Genomic DNA, 16,983 nt, shown 5'->3' with positions numbered 1-16,983 from the left:
GGCTGGTCTCGAACTCCTGACCTCAGGTGATTCCCGCCCCCCCTTGGCTTCCCAAAATGCTGGGATTACAGGAATGAGCCACCACGCCCCGCCTAAGAGCCTGCATTTTTAACAAAAGGAACATGTGATTCTGACCCCATACCGAAAAAGACATTTGAAAGACAAGTAATTTGTTTTAAAAATACGGATAATCATAATTTAGCTACATCACTTCCTGTGGGATGTTTTCATTTTAGAGACTCCTTTAGAATTTCAAGTTGTGTAAGCAGGGAACTTAAGAAGTTGAATATTATCTGCTTGAATTCCACTAAATTACTAAGTAACAGCAAACCAAAGAGGACAGCCTCCTTAATTGATTCTTTGAATCAAGGTCCTTTAAATTCTCACCATAGTTTAGGTTTCACTCTTTCCTAATAGCTCTTTAAAAAAAATGCCACGGGCCGGGCGCGGTGGCTCAAGCCTGTAATCCCAGCACTTTGGGAGGCCGAGACGGGCGGATCACAAGGTCAGGAGATCGAGACCATCCTGGCTAACATGGTGAAACCCCGTCTCTACTAAGAAATACAAAAAACTAGCCGGGCGAGGTGGCGGGCGCCTGTAGTCCCAGCTACTCGGGAGGCTGAGGCAGGAGAATGGCGTGAACCCAGGAGGCGGAGCTTGCAGTGAGCTGAGAGATCTGGCCACTGCACTCCAGCCCGGGCGACAGAGCAAGACTCCGTCTCAAAAAAAAAAAAAAAACACAAAAAAAATGCCAGAAGTTTTCAAATGTAAATCTAAATTAGGGAAAAAAAACTCCCACATTTGGAGGTAAATTTAAGTTTCCAATAAAGAGGTCAACTGTGTATTATCAATTTAACAATTGAGTCTCAGTTAAGGCCCAAATTTCTTAGTCTTCAAACACTAAGTTGTCACAAAACATAAAAATATAAGAATATATACATATGTAAACATAAGAAAATATGAAAATATAAGAATTGACAACTCAGGAAACCCTTAGATTTTTATATTTTATTATTATTATTATTTTTGAGACAGAGTCTCGCTCTGTCACCTAGGCTGGAGTGCAGTGGCGTGATCTTGGCTCACTTCAGCCTTTGCCTCCTGGGTTCAAGCAATTCTCCTGCCTCAGCCTCTTGAGTAGCTGGGATTACAGGTATGCGCCACCAGGCCTAATTTTTTGTATTTTTAGTAGAGATGGGTTTTGCGATGTTGGCCAGGCTGGTCTCAAACTCCTGACCTCAAGTGATCCACCTGCCTCGGCCTCCCAAAGTGTTGGGATTACAGGCATGAGTCACCATGCCCAGCAAGATTTGGCTTCCTAAAGTAAAATAGATCTCTTAATTTTCCTGTGTATAGACACCTCGAAAAAAATCCCAACCCCTACAGAACATCAAGGCACTCGCATAAACATATTAATTTAAAATGATCCAATTAATATTGTGGCAGACTTTAATTTTAGAATATCTCTAATTTTTTTTTTTTTTTTTTTTTTGAGATGGAGTCTTGCTCTGTCACCCAGGCTGGAGTGCAGTGTTGCGATTTCGGCTCACTGCGAGCTCCGCCTCTCGGGTTCACGCCATTCTCCTGCCTCGGCCTCCCAAGTAGCTGGGACTACAGGCACCCACCACCACAGCTGGCTAATTTGTTGTTTTTAGTAGAGATGGGGTTTCACCGTGTTAGCCAGGATGGCCTCAATCTCCTGACCTCGTGATCCACCCACCTCGGCCTCCCAAAGTGCTGGGATTACAGATGTGAGCCACTGTGCTCAGCCTAATTATTATTATTATTATTTTTTTTTGAGACGGAGTCTTGCTCTATTGCCCAGGCTGGAGTGCAGTGGCGCGATCTTTGCTCACTGCAAACTCTGCTGCCTCCCGGGTTCACGCCATTCTCCTGCCTCAGTCTCCCGAGAAGCTGGGACTACAGGCGCCCGCCACCACGCTCGGCTAATTTTTTTGTATTTTTAGTAGAGACGGGGTTTCACCGTGTTCGCCAGGATGGCCTTGATCCCCTGACCTCCTGATCCGCCCGCCTAGGCCTCCCAAAGTGCTGGGATTATAGGTGTGAGCCACCACACCCGGCAGAATTTCCCTAACTACTTAAAACCTTTGATAGTAATGCATTTGCATTCACATTTTTATGATACGTTTTGTTTTTTGAGATGAGATTCGCTCTTGTTGCCCAGGCTGGAGTGCAATGGCGTGATTTCCGCTCACGACAACCTCTGCCTCCCGGGTTCAAGCGGTTCTCCTGCCTCAGCCTCCCAAGGAGCTGGGAGTACAGGCATGCACCACCACACCCAGCTAATTTTGTATTTTTTAATAGAGGCAGGGTTTCTCCACGTTGGTCAGGCTGGTCTCGAACTCCAACCTCAGGTGAGCGGCTGGCCTCAGCCTCCCAAAGTGCTGCGATTACAGGCCTGAGCCACCGTGCCTGGCCATAATTACACTTTTATGCACAAAAAGTGTAATTTTAAGAATCCTTATCCTCAAGAGTTGAGGCCCTCTTTTTCAAACCCATGTTTAAGGAAGAGCAAATATGTTACTCACTGGAGTTTTCTTTTCACCGACTGTTTAAAGCGTTCATCAGGCAAAAGCTCCACTTGCTGTGAATGGCAAAGGGCACCGTTCTTAAAGGTCACCCTGGGCATAAGAATCACTCTGTAATACCTTTGTGATTGCTTTCTGCACTTGCCAAACCCAACCAAACCTTTCAAATGGTCCACGAAAATCTACTCAACATTCTCTAATTCTTCTATTCCTATGTCAAGTGTTTCATGGAAAATTATATGCAAAGTCTTTTCCAGTCTTTCCTTTTTCCTCTGGTGGGTGGGAGGAGTTGAGGGGGTAGATATGAAACCGACAGGAACTCCATTCTGCCAAAAGGAAGAGATAAATCATTTGATTTCCCCCTACTCAGATATTTTACATCTGCAGATAACACAAACTGAGATACTTATAATAGGCAACAAGACTGCCAGTCTAGATAATTTGAACAAAAGTAACTATGGTTCAATAGCTTATTTCTTCCTAATTTCAAATGTTAAACAATACAGAGAAAGATGCTTTAAAATGTTTTTAAAATGTTACGTGAACACCACTTGAAATTCATGTAATAGCTGCCTTATTTTCACCCCCCATAAATCAAGTTTATTTCTATTCTGTGACTACAAGTTACTTCCAATATAATGGTTAAAGTCACTAATTTTAGCCTTTTAGTTATATTCACACATGCAAACATGCTTTCCCAGGTACTACCCCTCACCTCCTCTACTTACCTCTGATGTAGCATTTTTCAACCTTCAAAGAGGTCAGGGATTTTTGAGCCAGAGGAAAAAAGTATCCCAGTATTGTGTGTAGTTGGCCAATTAGTCCAAGGTTAGACAGCATGTTAAATACTGAGCTTAGCCAGGTGTGGTGGCTCACGCCTGTAATCCCAGCACTTTGGGAGGCCGGGGCGTACAGATCACCTGAGGTTGGGAGTTCGAGACCAGCCTGACCAACATGGAGAAACCCTGTCTCTACTAAAAATACAAAATTAGCCAGGCTGGTGGCACATGCCTGTCATCTCAGTTACTTGGGAGGCTGAGGCAGGAGAATCATTTGAACCTGGGAGGCGGAGGCTGCGGTGAGCCGAGATTGTGCCATTGTGGTAAGCCGAGATCGCACCACTGTACTCTAGCCAGGCAACAAGAGTGAAACTCCGTCTCCAAAAAAAAAAAAAAAAAAAATTAAGTTTAGATCAATCCTCGAGTTTCTGCTTCACTTTAGTTGGCTACCCTCTTTGATGGTTCTAAATACAGTTAATAAACTCACTCAATTGTATAATGGTCAAAGTTTGTGGGTGGAAGAAAAAAATGAAGGGCATTGAGAGACATTCATTCCATCAAGGGCACTATGCAGTGCCTGGTATTTTCTTCCTCCATTACATATAGAGATAGCTGTCATCACATTCTTCTTCTGCAACTCAGAAGAAACTTGATGAAACACCAGAGGCAACCTTGCGATGTCTGGAAGGACTCTGGCCCTGAAGCGGGCAATGAGGTTTGCACATACAAGTCCGTGAAGAAGGAAAGGCAAAAATACTCTCTAATCTCCAGCCCTCATCCTCAAGGATAGTATAAAACAAGAAAAGGTCAGTTAAATGTATTTTCATCCTTCTTTTATTTTGTTAAATATGCCTAAAAGTCTGTAGGTGAGTTAATATGTCCTTGAAAGGGGGCATGTGACACCTCGGTCTTTTTAGCATTTCTAATTCTGTGAAAGCCACCTTAAATTTTTTGGGAGACAAAACGGTCTGTTGGAAGAAAACAGCCTCTGATGTAGCTATAAATCGCTCTTCTATTTTCTTATTTATAAAATCATAACAGAAATAATGAGTTGTTTTGTCAATAATAGAACACAGACATGAACTTGACCTAACAACGAGCATAAAGCTGTCAATTCATCTTGCATTAACAAAAATAAAAATACGAATAAAACGAAACAAGAGAAAAAACTATTAGAAAGAAATGACAAAATTCAAACTGACTTTGAAAAAATCTGATTTTATTTTCTGAATCAAAAAGAAGTATTTCATGTCAAATTTAGACTGTTTAGCTTTCCACTGATATCTCAAGATACTTTCCAGATATTAACAGTACTCAGAACTGTGTAAAAGTTAACAACCAATACCATGTTTTAAAGAAAAAAGTTTAAATGTAAGATTGACTTCTTGGGAACATTACTAAATGTATTTCTAAGAAATCCTCTCAAAGGTCAAAGTATTGACAATTCTGATTTAAAAATTTAAAATTTTTAATTATTGGAGATTTAAGTAACAATAGTTTCAAGAGCCAAGAATCAGATTGCTTTTTAAAACAGATTTTTTTTTTTCCTGAGGGATTCACACTTGCCAACAACTCCAGTTAAATATAATAGTCCACCCAAATCCCAAATGTAAATGTATTATGTCACCTTGGAATAGTAACATTATAAAATGGGATTTCTAAATTATAATACATACACATAATATACCATTTTAACTGACATGTTTACCAGCAGAATTCTGAAATCAAAAACAAATTCTACATTCAAGGGACAAATGATAAATGCTCTTTCATTATTTTAAGAGTCCATTCCATTTTTTGTTGTTTTCTACTCCCAGATTTTAAAATGGACCAAGGGACCCAAGGCCAAGTCAATCCTATTTTCCTGAACCCAACTGCCAGTAGGTACTGGCCCTACATATGCGTCCTTTAACAAGCCCCATTCTCAAAAGGCTGGGGGTATTTATATAAGAACTTATTCCAAAGTGGCTCTAAGATCCATGTTCCCAAGATCTGGTACGGGCTATTCATGTGTTCTGAGGCATGTCCAGCATGCAAGCAAACTTATCTGTTCAAATTGAGGTAAAACAGACAAAAAACACTTAATATTAACAGAAGCTACATAATTAAAACCTTTTGCTGCTTATTTAAGCTAATTATGTATTCTTACAAAACAGAGACCCTCAAGTCAATAATTTCTTTTGATTTTAGTCACCTCCAAATTAAGCCTCTTCTTTCAAAGCCATTATTAGTTAAAAAGTTTTAAAATGAAGAAAAATATTTTTTTCCAGAACTTCTATTTTGTCATTAGTGTGATACAATTTCTTTTTATTTTTCAAACTTAGAAAGAACTCATGTACGGGTACTATTTGATATTTTTTTCAGATACCAAGGAATACCGACAGGATTCATAAATAGGATTTTCTGACACTGGCAGGAAAGTCTGCTAACATTTACAAAATACCAAAGACTCTTCTTTCAAGCTTCAAAGATGGCTGAGAATTAACAGTTATGATTAGTTTTTCAGTGCAAATAAAAAATTTAAATCTTGATTTTTTTTTTGGCCAACATTTTAAACAGTCAAATTTTACTGTACTTCCAGGTTTCAAATCAAAACAAACAAAACAACTAATGAAAATTACCCAATTGGCAACAAGTCCCGTATTTCAATGTTATTTTTAAACCACCAATTATAACCTACTGCCAGTAATTATTTGTAAGTACCTGCTTGTTTTATTAAGCACTGGTCAGTTACATAAAAGAATAATTTGCAAGAATGATACTTGGCAATGGGTTACTTTAATGCTTCTGGAATAAACAGAAGCATTAACAAAACACCAGATCTTAAGCACTTTTAAATCTGTAATTTGAATTACCAAAAGGATTTTTAAATGTTACTTTTCCATTGAAGGACTGTAGGGAGTCTAGTCCCAGCTAACATGGTTGATTTTTAAAAATAAATAAATCCCTAAGCCACATAGTAATGGAATACTACACTTGCTTTTTATATCATATGGAAACAGCTCCAGACAGAGCACAAGTAGAAGAAAACCTGCCAAATCAAAGTACTGTAAATAAAGTTCCTCTATGTACTCCAGTGAGAAAACCTCAAAAATAAAAATCAGAAGACCACCCACTGTTACCCCTCCCCCCAACAAAACCCACCCAAAACACTTTAGTTCTGAACCTAACATTTCCCTAAGATGTTCACAGGAGAAGCTTTAAGGTACTTAAAGCTGCAGCAGTACAGCTGAAAGCGCCACATTACAGAGGAAATGCCCTAAAGGGTTCAGCAGCTGCCCACCCATCCCGAACCACCCCCCATCCCAGTAATATGTAAAAGCTCCTGAAGTTTTTTTCTTATGCTAATAAAGGCATACCACCTAGTGTGCTAAAGACTACGACTAGCAGCATTAGAGCAGTAAAGTGAAAACAGGAAGCCTACAGGAATGATCTAAATGCCTACTTAGAAGAAACAAAGCAGCAGACAGGATCCTGAGCCCTCTAGTCTATGTAGGGAAGCAGTTGAATTAAACTCAGATTTACCCACATTAACAAAAATTTAACAAAGTTTCCCCAAGACACCAGAATAAAACTTGACCTTTCCAGTCAAAGGGCAGAGAGAGGCCTCTTCCACGTCCTGGAGTTGAATGAGTTCAAAGATTGGCAATAAAGGAAAAAAGAAAGCATTACGGGTGTGATGAGAACAAGCTTTGGAGTTTATCGAACAGTCACACCAAGTTTCTCCAGCACACGGACACCCTTTTCTTGGTACTCTTGCCGGGTCATCCAAAAGTTGTCTTTGTCTTTCATGATATCCGCTAGAACTGCACCACCCAGGAATACCATGTGCTTTCTGCGGGGTGGGTCTTCAATGCGGATCTTAAATTTCTAAAGGAGAAAGAAAGGATAATAAAATGGTACATGTGCACAGTGCTTTCTGCTTTATGAAAATGACTTTTAAATATATGCTCTCGCTCAACCTTGCAACAGTCCTGTGATATAAGTAGAACGGTAGGATTTGGTACCTGAGGTACAGGAACACTTAGTAATTTGGCCAAAGCTCATGTTTAGGAGACCACACATCCATCCCAGCATGCCTGGAACAGTCCTGATTTACACGTGGTGTCCCATCATTATTAACACCACCCCTTTTCATTCTTGAGTGTCCTAATTTGATCAGTAAATTACATGACTTAACACCCTACTGAGGGACCAAACATGAGAGACATAATTAGCGCAAATTTCCCATCCCCTGGCAGATGACCACTTGGGAAAGTCACTTTGCTATCAAACGAAGTCTGGATAAGAGGACTTGCATGACTTCTTAAAGGTCTAATACTGTTATGATTCTAGTCCAGTGCTACTGAGTAAAACTGAAGTTCTTTTCTTTTAAGCAAAGCTTACTTTCTATTGTCTCAAAATCAAATGAAATGTTCTTAAAATAAACAAGGCCAAATATGGTCAAAACAAATCATGGGGATGTTATGAGAAAATGAACACAGTAACCAAAATTAAAGACAACTGGGAAAAGTTTTATACTCTGTAGCTACTATTAAGTGTCTAGGAAGGACACACCCTCCTTATCTTTATGGTTGGTCAACACTGAAAGAGACCTTAAAATGACATAGCAAGTTTTTCATTTACAGTGTCACAATCCTGCAAAAAACACCCAATGTAACTATGTCATTCTAAATCATTTGTATATTTATGTCACATAAATGAACTGTAAGGGTTCTGAGAACTGTAAGGGTTTCCAAGATAAAGAAAAACATGAGTTTATTTACCAATTCTGAGACTATTTTAATTGTTCCTTTAGCTTTCTTGCTCTTAGGTAGGGGTCAGCAAATTTTTTTGGAAAGGGCCAGATACTTGAGGCTTTGCAGGTGTGACAAGTACCCAACCCCACATGTAGCTAGAAGGTGCCCACAGATACTAAGTGACAACAGGTAACATTATGTAAACAAATGGGCTTGGCTGTGTTCTAATAAGAGTTAAAACAAAAACAAAAAAACAGTTTTGGCATAAGGGCTATAAATGCCCACCTCTGCTCTAAGGGAAACTTAGCTAGCCCCTGAAGACGCTGCTTCTGTAAATATCTCAACTGCTTACTGTTTCTCTCTCACACACTACCTTAACCCTGGAGGTTTGGTAATATGAGTTCTTGCTCTTCATTGCTGCATCTTGCTCATCCCTAAAACTCCACAGCTCCAATGAAACTCATTCTATCAGATTACTCCATTTACCACTCCCTCCTTGCTGAACTCATGCACCTGCTCTCAAGCAGCTGAACAAGATAAGAAAGATACAAAACATCTTGCTTCAATGTATCACTAACCTCAACTGAGCTTGCTGCTGCATGGTAATCCTATTACATTTCTCTATTCTCTCTTCCATTCTCCAAAACAACCATTGCAACCTCCTCCTCTATTCTAAAACTCTACCATCCCTTCCCTCCTCTCAGTGCCTCGTAACTGGTCTATGCCCACCTTTGTTCCCTCCTCCCCCGAGTCTATTCAACACACCAGACTTAATGAGCCCTTAAAAATATACATCAGATCCTATCATTTCTCTGCTTAAACCGCCCCGGCACCCAAGACTTTCCATTTCACCAGGAGTCAAGCCAAACCCTTTACCATGGCTGAACAAGACCTGCCCTCCTGCTACCCTTCTGACCTCATATCCCACGTGTCCTCCTCCCTTGCTCTCTCTGCTCCAGCCACACTGGCACATTCCCACCAACCTGGGGCTTTTGCATTGTTCCTGCCTATAAGATTCTTCCCCCAGATAGCTGCATGGCTCACTCCTCTCACGCTCAACTTAGGTCTCTGATCAAAAGTCACTTCACCCAGAAGGCCTTAGGCCTTTCCTGATCACAGTTTATGAAGGAGCACACAACCGCTCCAACCACTAACAGTTTCCAGCTCTTCACCTTACTTTTCTTCATATCACTTATTACCACTAATACATTATTTAGACTAAAAGCAGGGATTCTGTTTTCATTGTTTTGTTTGTCCCCAGCACCTAGACCTATGTCTGGCACCCAGGAGTTCAAGAAATGTTTGCTGAATAAATGATCACCTGAGATCAATTATAAATTATATGTAAAACTCAATAAAATCAGAAAAATGAGTGAAGTACCTAGACAGCATGGCTCCTTTCGAGTCTGTTAATCTGTTTAATGTATGTGAGCCCATACTCAATTTAATTTCAACAATTTGAGTCATATATGAAAGATGTAACATACAGTACTCTATAATACATAATCTCATTATCTAAAATAGTTGATCAAAGTCAGTGAGACAAAGCTCAGAGAATAACTCAAGATTAGATAACTCTTGGTTGAGTATACAGCACATACTGTATATTTCACATAGTCCAGAGTTTGGTGGAAAAAACACACAAACCCATGCCAAAGAAACATCAACTATTACTAGTTAAAAAATTTCTTTCTACTGTACATACCAACAACTACCAATTAAAGTCTGTTTCAAGAGCTATGACAGTTACCGGGATGCAAAAAAATTTGAGACATGATGTTTTACAATCTGACGGAGGAGAGAAGACAACATATGTAACAAACAAAGTCAGAAATATGAGACAGCCCAAGAGAAGTGCTAAAGGCTGATTGCATATCCAAAATAAGTTTAAAAAAAAAAACAAAAAACAACAAAAAAAACCTCAAGTGGGGCATTTATTCCCCCATAGTACAGCAGGTTCTTCTTTTGCACATAGAGGCGCCTCAGAGTCTGTGCTAGTTGTTACAGATGAACCAGAACTTTTGGCCCTGACCTCACTGCCTCCATCCATTGACTATAGAGGTGACCAGAGCTTATCTTGAACTATTTCCCTCTTCCTATCATTTCCAGGCTGCACTTGACTGCAGTAGGAATTTGTTTTGGAAGACATCTTGCCCCCTCTGGTGGTTGTCAAGATTCACAAACTACTGTACAGTCTTTTAAAAGAATGTTAATAATAGTTGATTTACTAATACTTACAGAAAGTTTTTCCACATCACCCTTCAAAACTCGTTCTAAGTAAAGCTGTTTAAGTTCTCGTTCCAACCGTGATGGCAGGCCAGGATACATAGTAGACCCTCCAGAAAGCACAATGTGTTTGTAGAATTCAGATCTAGAAAGACACAATGGTTATTCATTTGGAGTTTTAGGTTAGGAAAATGGTATCTAAGGGTTACTGTTACTTATGTCAGCCTCATGGGGTTGCTGGGAGAATTAAATAAAATTCCACATGTAAATCACAGGGCTGAATTTTTGCTGTTATTACTACTGTGAAGTAATGACCCCTCTTTACACATAAAACCTTTTTATAATTTTGATGAAAATAAAATACTTCTAAAAGTATATAATACATTTTTTTTGTGTGAATGTAACTGAGACTTCTAATAATGATCAAGATTTACATTACAAATTTCTAGTACTTGGACTATGTTGTCACATGCTTCCCTAAAGCCATTGAAATGTGGTGATTTACTATAATTAGCCCTATTCTACTTTAATCCAGAATTCCTGCTTTTTAATTTTTTATTTATCTTTTGTAGTTTTCTCTTTTTTGTTCCTTTGCTTAGAGGCTGTCTGCTGTTATTTTTGGCTAGACTGATGTGTATGCTTCTTATAGCAGCACCCTCTTTTTTCCTTAAATATGCTGTTGTCTATGATATCAGATAATCCAATCTAAAAAGACTGCATATGTAGTAAAAGTAACAGAATCTGAGTGAGGGTCTGAGGAATAATACAAAGTTTGGGAGCTGATTTGCACCCATTTTGGCCTTATTCAACCTGGCTTCCAGGTTCTCAATGGCTAAAGCTACTGCAACTCCAACAAAGCACTGTTTTTGTATTTAATTGCCAAAGCAAGCCTGGTGAATGTCGCATAAACTAAGCAGTTGAAATACAGATTCACGTGATAAGTACACATAAGCATTTACATGTACATTTTCAACATGCAGAACACACAAAACAAAATTTGAGTTATTCCACTTTGCAATGCCAACACTGCGGAGAAGGTACTGAATCTGACTCCACGCTTTGGGAACGTCGAAGCCCTAATCAGCAACAATAGGAATGTACTTTTTTTTTTTTTTTTTTTTAATATACAGAGTCTCACTTTGTCGCCTGGGTTGGAGAGCAGTGGCGTAATCTCGGCTCACTGCTCCGCCTCCTGGGTTCAAGAGATTCTCCTGCCTTAGCCTCCTGAGTAGCTGGGATTACAGATGCCTGCCACTACACCCAGCTAATTTCTTGTATTTTTAGTAGAGACGGGTTTCACCATGTTGGCCAGGACGGTCTCGAACTCCTGACCTCGTGATTCGCCCGCCTCAGCCTCCCAAAGTGCTAGGATTACAGGCGTGAGCCACCGCGCCTGGCCGGCATATACTTTTAAATACAATTCTGCTGTGAATGAACATCAAATCAAAGGACAAAATAATCTAATCCCTATCATGAGAATTTACCACAATTATGAAGGCTAGATTCGATTTCTGATCATCTTGCACAAGGTTTATAGTTTGTTATAAGTCAACTGCTATTTTTATTAATTTCTATTACTATCCTGGCTCCAAAGCCATCCCATCAAAATTAATTAGGTGGCTTCAGGGTTACACAAACAAATAAATGCTTGCTGTACAAAATGCTTCTGGGTGAATTCCTCTATAACCTGAGTGTAGAGAAGGGATTTCTAACGATGACTCAAGCTCTAGCTGTAATAAAATATGACTATAAATCTTCTTATATGACTAAATAAAAACAAACTTTTGCATGGCTAAAACACTAAGAGCAATAGACAAACGGCAAACAGAGGAAATATCTGTAAAAGACATCAGAAAGCTAAAAGAAAACTTTTCAAAACTGGAAAAAAAAAAAACAAAAAACCCAAAACTCCAAAATCTACAGACAAAAAAGCCATGAACGATTTGCCAAAAAAAAAAAAAAAAAAATCAAAAATGTCCCTTAAGGCTGGGCGCGGTGGCTTACGCCTGTAATCCCAGCACTTTGGGAGGCCGAGGTGGACGGATCACGAGGTCAAGAGATCAGAGACCATCCTGGCCAACATGGTGAAACCCCATCTCTACTAAAAATACAAAAATTAGCTGGGCGTGGTGGCACGCACCTGTAGTCCCAGCTACTTGGGAGGTTGAGGCAGGAGAATCGCTTTAACCCAGGAGATGGAGGTTGCAGTGAGCTGAGATTGCACCACTGCACTCCAGCCTGGCGACAGAGCAAGACTCTATTAAAAAAAAAAAAAGTCCCTTAAATATACAAAAATATGTTTTATATATATATATAATTTTCATAGTAACTTTTTTTTTGTGGAGGTGGGGAGAGACAGGGTCTCACTCTGTCACCCAGGCTGCAGTGCAGTGGCACAATCGTGGCTCACTGCAGCCTCTACCTCTCAGGCTCAAGTGATCCTCCCACTTCAGCCTTCTGAGTAGCTAGGACTACAGGAGTACACCACCACCACACCTGGCTAATCTTTTTGAAAAAAATTTATGTAAAGACAGGATGTCCATATGTTGCCCAGGCTGGTCTTAAACTCCTGGGCTTAAGCACACCTCCTGCTCAGCCTCCCAAAGTGCTGCAATTACAGCCAGAAGCCACCACACCTGGCTTGACTTCACTCTTAATGAGAGAAATAAAAAGTAAAATTACACTGAAATAACGTCTCACTCATCAGACTGGTGGAAAGGATAAATGATACAACTGCCAGAGAGGGAAATTTGGCAATATCTAACAAAAATACATGCATTTACATCAAACTAAGAAGTTTCTCTCAGCACTTTGGTAGGCTGAGGGGGGTGGATCACTTGAGGCCAGGAGCTCGAGACCAGCCTGGTCAATATGGCAAAACCCCATCTCTACTAAAAAATCCAAAAACAAACAAACAAACAAACAAACAAAAAACCTAGGCATGGTGGTGCATGCCTGTAATCCCAGCTACTTGGGAGGCTGAGGCACGAGAATCTCTTGAAAACAGGAGGCAGAGGTTGCAGTGAGCCAAGACTGCACCACTACACTCCAGCCTGGGTGAGAGAGTGACATTCCATCTCAAAAAAACACAAAAAACAAACCAATAACAACAACAAAAGAAGTTTCTGCACAGCAAAAGAATTAATCAACAAAGTGAAGATACAACCTATAGAATGTGAGAATATACTTGCAAACCAGACATCTGATAAGGAGTTAATATCCCAAATATATAAGAAACTCAAATCTCAAATGACTCAATAGCAAGAAAACAAATAACTCAATTAATAAATGAGCAAATGACCTGAATAAACATTTCTCAAAACACATACAAATGGAAAAAATGCTAAGCATCCCTAATCATCAGGGAAATAAATGCAAATTAAACCACAATGAGATATCACTTCACACCTGTTAGAATGGCTATTATCAAAAAAGAGAAAAGGTAACAAATACTGGCAAGGATGTGGAGGAAAGGAAACCCTTGTACACTGCTGGTGGGAGTGTGAATTAGTACAGCTATTACGGAAAACAGTATGGAGGTTCCTCAAAAAGTTAAAAATAGAACTACCATATGATACAGCAATTCCACTACTGGGTTTATCTCCAAAGGATCTGAAATCAGTATGACTATGTAAGAGAGTATCTTTATCCTTAGGAAACACCAACTGGTAAAGAATTGATGCATTTTATCTACTCTCAAACGGTTCAGAAAAAAAACAGAATGAAAAAACAAACACGCAGAACATTATAATTAGTAAAATGGTAAATATAGATAAAGGATATAGATTAAGTTTTCTATATCTTTCTTGCAACTTTTCCATAAGTCTGAAATTATTTCAAGTAAGTTTATAAACAACTTAGTCATTCTATTTAATTCCACCTATTTCTGATAAGTAACTTTAAAATTTTTTTTATTATTTTTCTGATAAATAACTTTGAAATCACCATTTCTAATATACCTGGTATCAATGTCAGCCGCCTGAATTGTGTTAAAAAGCAATTCAGCAACACCAACTCCTTCAACATTGATCAAGTGAGGCTGAAATAAAGCTTCTGGTGCTTCAAATCTCTCTCCCCCAACTTTGATGATACGTCCATCTGGGAGCTAGAAACCAAGAATAATCAGGTACTAATCAGAAAAGATTAAAATTTCCCAGTGTTCTCCAGAACACTAGTACTTACAAATACATCTGTTCTGTAACCAAAATCATTACCAACAATAACTTTTCCTAAAAAATATTTTGGGGAAAAAAAAGGTAAATTAAATAGATTCAGGTAACTGTTCTTATCATCACATTCTGTTTTGCTTTTAAAAGTGGTATGCCATGCCCCCAAATATCAGGAATTTCTTGGAGAAATCACTGATGCATGAGTGCATGACATTTGCAGCAAAGCAGAAACAGCCATCACTAACCAACCACTGTATTTTGATTACTGCTGCTATGTGTTACTGCAGTTTTATAATTTTAACATATTTGTGATTTTATGGATATTTCTGCTATTAGACATGTTAAACATTGATTGACTGACTGAGATGGAGTTTCACTCTTGTCACCCAGGCTGGAGCGCAATGGCGCAATCTCGGCTCACTCCAACCTCTGTCTCCTAGGTTCAAGCAATTCTCCTGCCTCAGCCTCCTGAGTTGCTGGGATTACAGGCATGCGCCACCACGCCAGCATATTTTTATATTTTTAGTAAAGACGGGGTTTCATCATGTTGACCAGGTATTGAACTCCTGGCCTCAGGTGATCTGCCCGCCTCGGCCTCCCAAAGTGTTGGGATTACAGGCATGAACCACTGCACCCAGCTACATCAAACATTTTAAATAATTTTATGTCACCAAATAATTACTCTGTGAAACTATTATTTTGCCATCAAAATACTTTATAACATGTGTGCCACTTCTATCAAATCATTTAATCCAAAAAATGTTTTATGATCAAAGAAGTTTACAGAACACTGATCTAGACTATTTTTATTAGGCAATTCTGTTGTATCCTACTAGGTCCTAATAAATTTTAAATAACTGATAAATATAATTTCAATTTAAGCAAATAAGATTTAAACAAATCAGGTGTCATATTATGACTTTGTACAAAAAAACCTTGTCAGTCACACATCATGTTCATATTTAATTAAATGAGCAATGTTAAGTACAAACTTCCTCTCATAACACCTCACAATTCACTGGATTGTCCTAAGTAATAAGCATGCCCATGTATGCTGGCATTTGACACATTTCTATACAAGATACCAGAATTAATTTTACATTAACAAGTCTAACAGTACATTCATAATATAATTACTTTTTTTTTTTTTTGAGACAGTCTCGCTCTGTCACCCAGACTGGAGTGCAGTGGCTTGATCTTGGCTCAGTGCAACCTCTGCCTACCGGGTTCAAATGATTCTTATACCTCAGCCACCCAAGTAGCTGAGATTACAGGCATGTGCCACCACGCCTGGCTAATTTTTGTATTTTTAGTAGAGACAGTTTCTGCATGTTGGCCAGGGTGATCTCGAGCTCCTGGCCTCAAGTGATCTGCCCAGTTTGGCCTTCCAAAAGTGCTGGGATTACAGGCATGAGCCACCATGCCCGGCCCTACTATATATATATATATATATTTTTTTTTTTTTTGAGATAGGGTCTTGCTCTATTGTCCAGGCTAGAGGGCAGTGGTGTGATCATGGCTCACTGCAGCCTCAATCTCCCAGATTCAAGTGATCTTCCCACTTCAGCCTCCCAAGTAGCTGGCACTACAGGTGCACACTACTATGTCTGGCTCATTTTGTTTATTTTTGTAGAGATGGGGTCTTGCTTTGTTACTTAGGCTGTTTTTGAACTCCTGGGCTCGAATGATCCTCCCATCTCGGCCTCCTAAAGTACTGGGATTACAGGGATGAGCCACCACGCCTGGCCAATTACAGTGATTGTTTAGATTCCAAAACTGACTGATTCTGGTCCCAGCTACCTAGGAGGCTAAGGTGGGAGGATCACCTAACTCTGGGAGACTGAGACTGAAGTGAGCCGAGATCATGCCACTGCACTGTAGCCTGGGCAACAGAGTGAGGAGACCCTGTCTCAAAAGAGAAAGAAAAAAAAAGGTTACCAAAACTTACAACCTTAAAAAAGCCACCTCCGTCAGGTGGGTTCACATGAAATCATCCAAAATATTTGGAAAAACTTCGCACAGCAGATCTTACTAGCAAAACCTCCTTCCTTAAGCACTCGAAGCCTGATAGTGTGGCTTCTTTCCATGCTCTGGCTGCTGGCCAACATGGGGTCAAGTTTTCTAACCACCTTAATGAACTGTTAAATGTAGGCATCCCATTTCTTTGCACCAAATCTTACCCTGTTCTGTATTTGTCCACTCATGCCCCTCTTTACTTACTCACCAGCTTATTACTTTATACTTGTATATATGTGTGTGTATATATCAAATATATATATATATGTAAATATATATATGGGTTTTTGCTTTGTTTTTTTGAGACAGGGTCTCGCTCCTTCACCCAGGCAGGAGTGCAGTGGTGCAATCCTAGCTCTGCCTCAAAACTTCAGCCTTGAACTCCTGGGCTCAAGCAATCTTCCCACCTCAGCCTCTCAACTAGCTAGGACTACATGCATGTGCCACTACGCCTGGCAAATTTTTGTATTTTTTGTAGAGACAGGGTCTTCTTGTTACATTGCCC

The 16,983-nt window shown here is 39.5% G+C and overlaps 1 protein-coding gene across 3 annotated transcripts in view; it reads right to left on the bottom strand.

The window, feature by feature from the left end:
* Window positions 1-4,526: 4,526 nt before the first annotated feature.
* ACTR2 (ARP2 actin related protein 2 homolog) overlaps window positions 4,527-16,983 on the bottom strand; it is a 40,871-nt gene continuing 28,414 nt past the window's right edge. For all 3 annotated transcript variants that reach the window (XM_025405753.1, XM_025405754.1, XM_025405755.1), the window contains 3 exons: window positions 14,253-14,398; window positions 10,306-10,438; window positions 4,527-7,198 (listed from right to left, as the gene is read on the bottom strand). In XM_025405753.1, coding sequence (XP_025261538.1) covers window positions 7,028-7,198; window positions 10,306-10,438; window positions 14,253-14,398 — 450 coding nt within the window. In that variant the 3' untranslated portion in view covers window positions 4,527-7,027. The remainder of the gene's footprint in view (window positions 7,199-10,305; window positions 10,439-14,252; window positions 14,399-16,983) is intronic.

Source organism: Theropithecus gelada, chromosome 13 (assembly GCF_003255815.1).
Source record: "Theropithecus gelada isolate Dixy chromosome 13, Tgel_1.0, whole genome shotgun sequence".
Taxonomy (NCBI): Eukaryota; Metazoa; Chordata; class Mammalia; order Primates; family Cercopithecidae; genus Theropithecus; species Theropithecus gelada.
The sequence above is the reverse complement of the archived record's forward strand: the minus strand, read 5'-3'. Positions and strand labels throughout refer to the sequence as shown.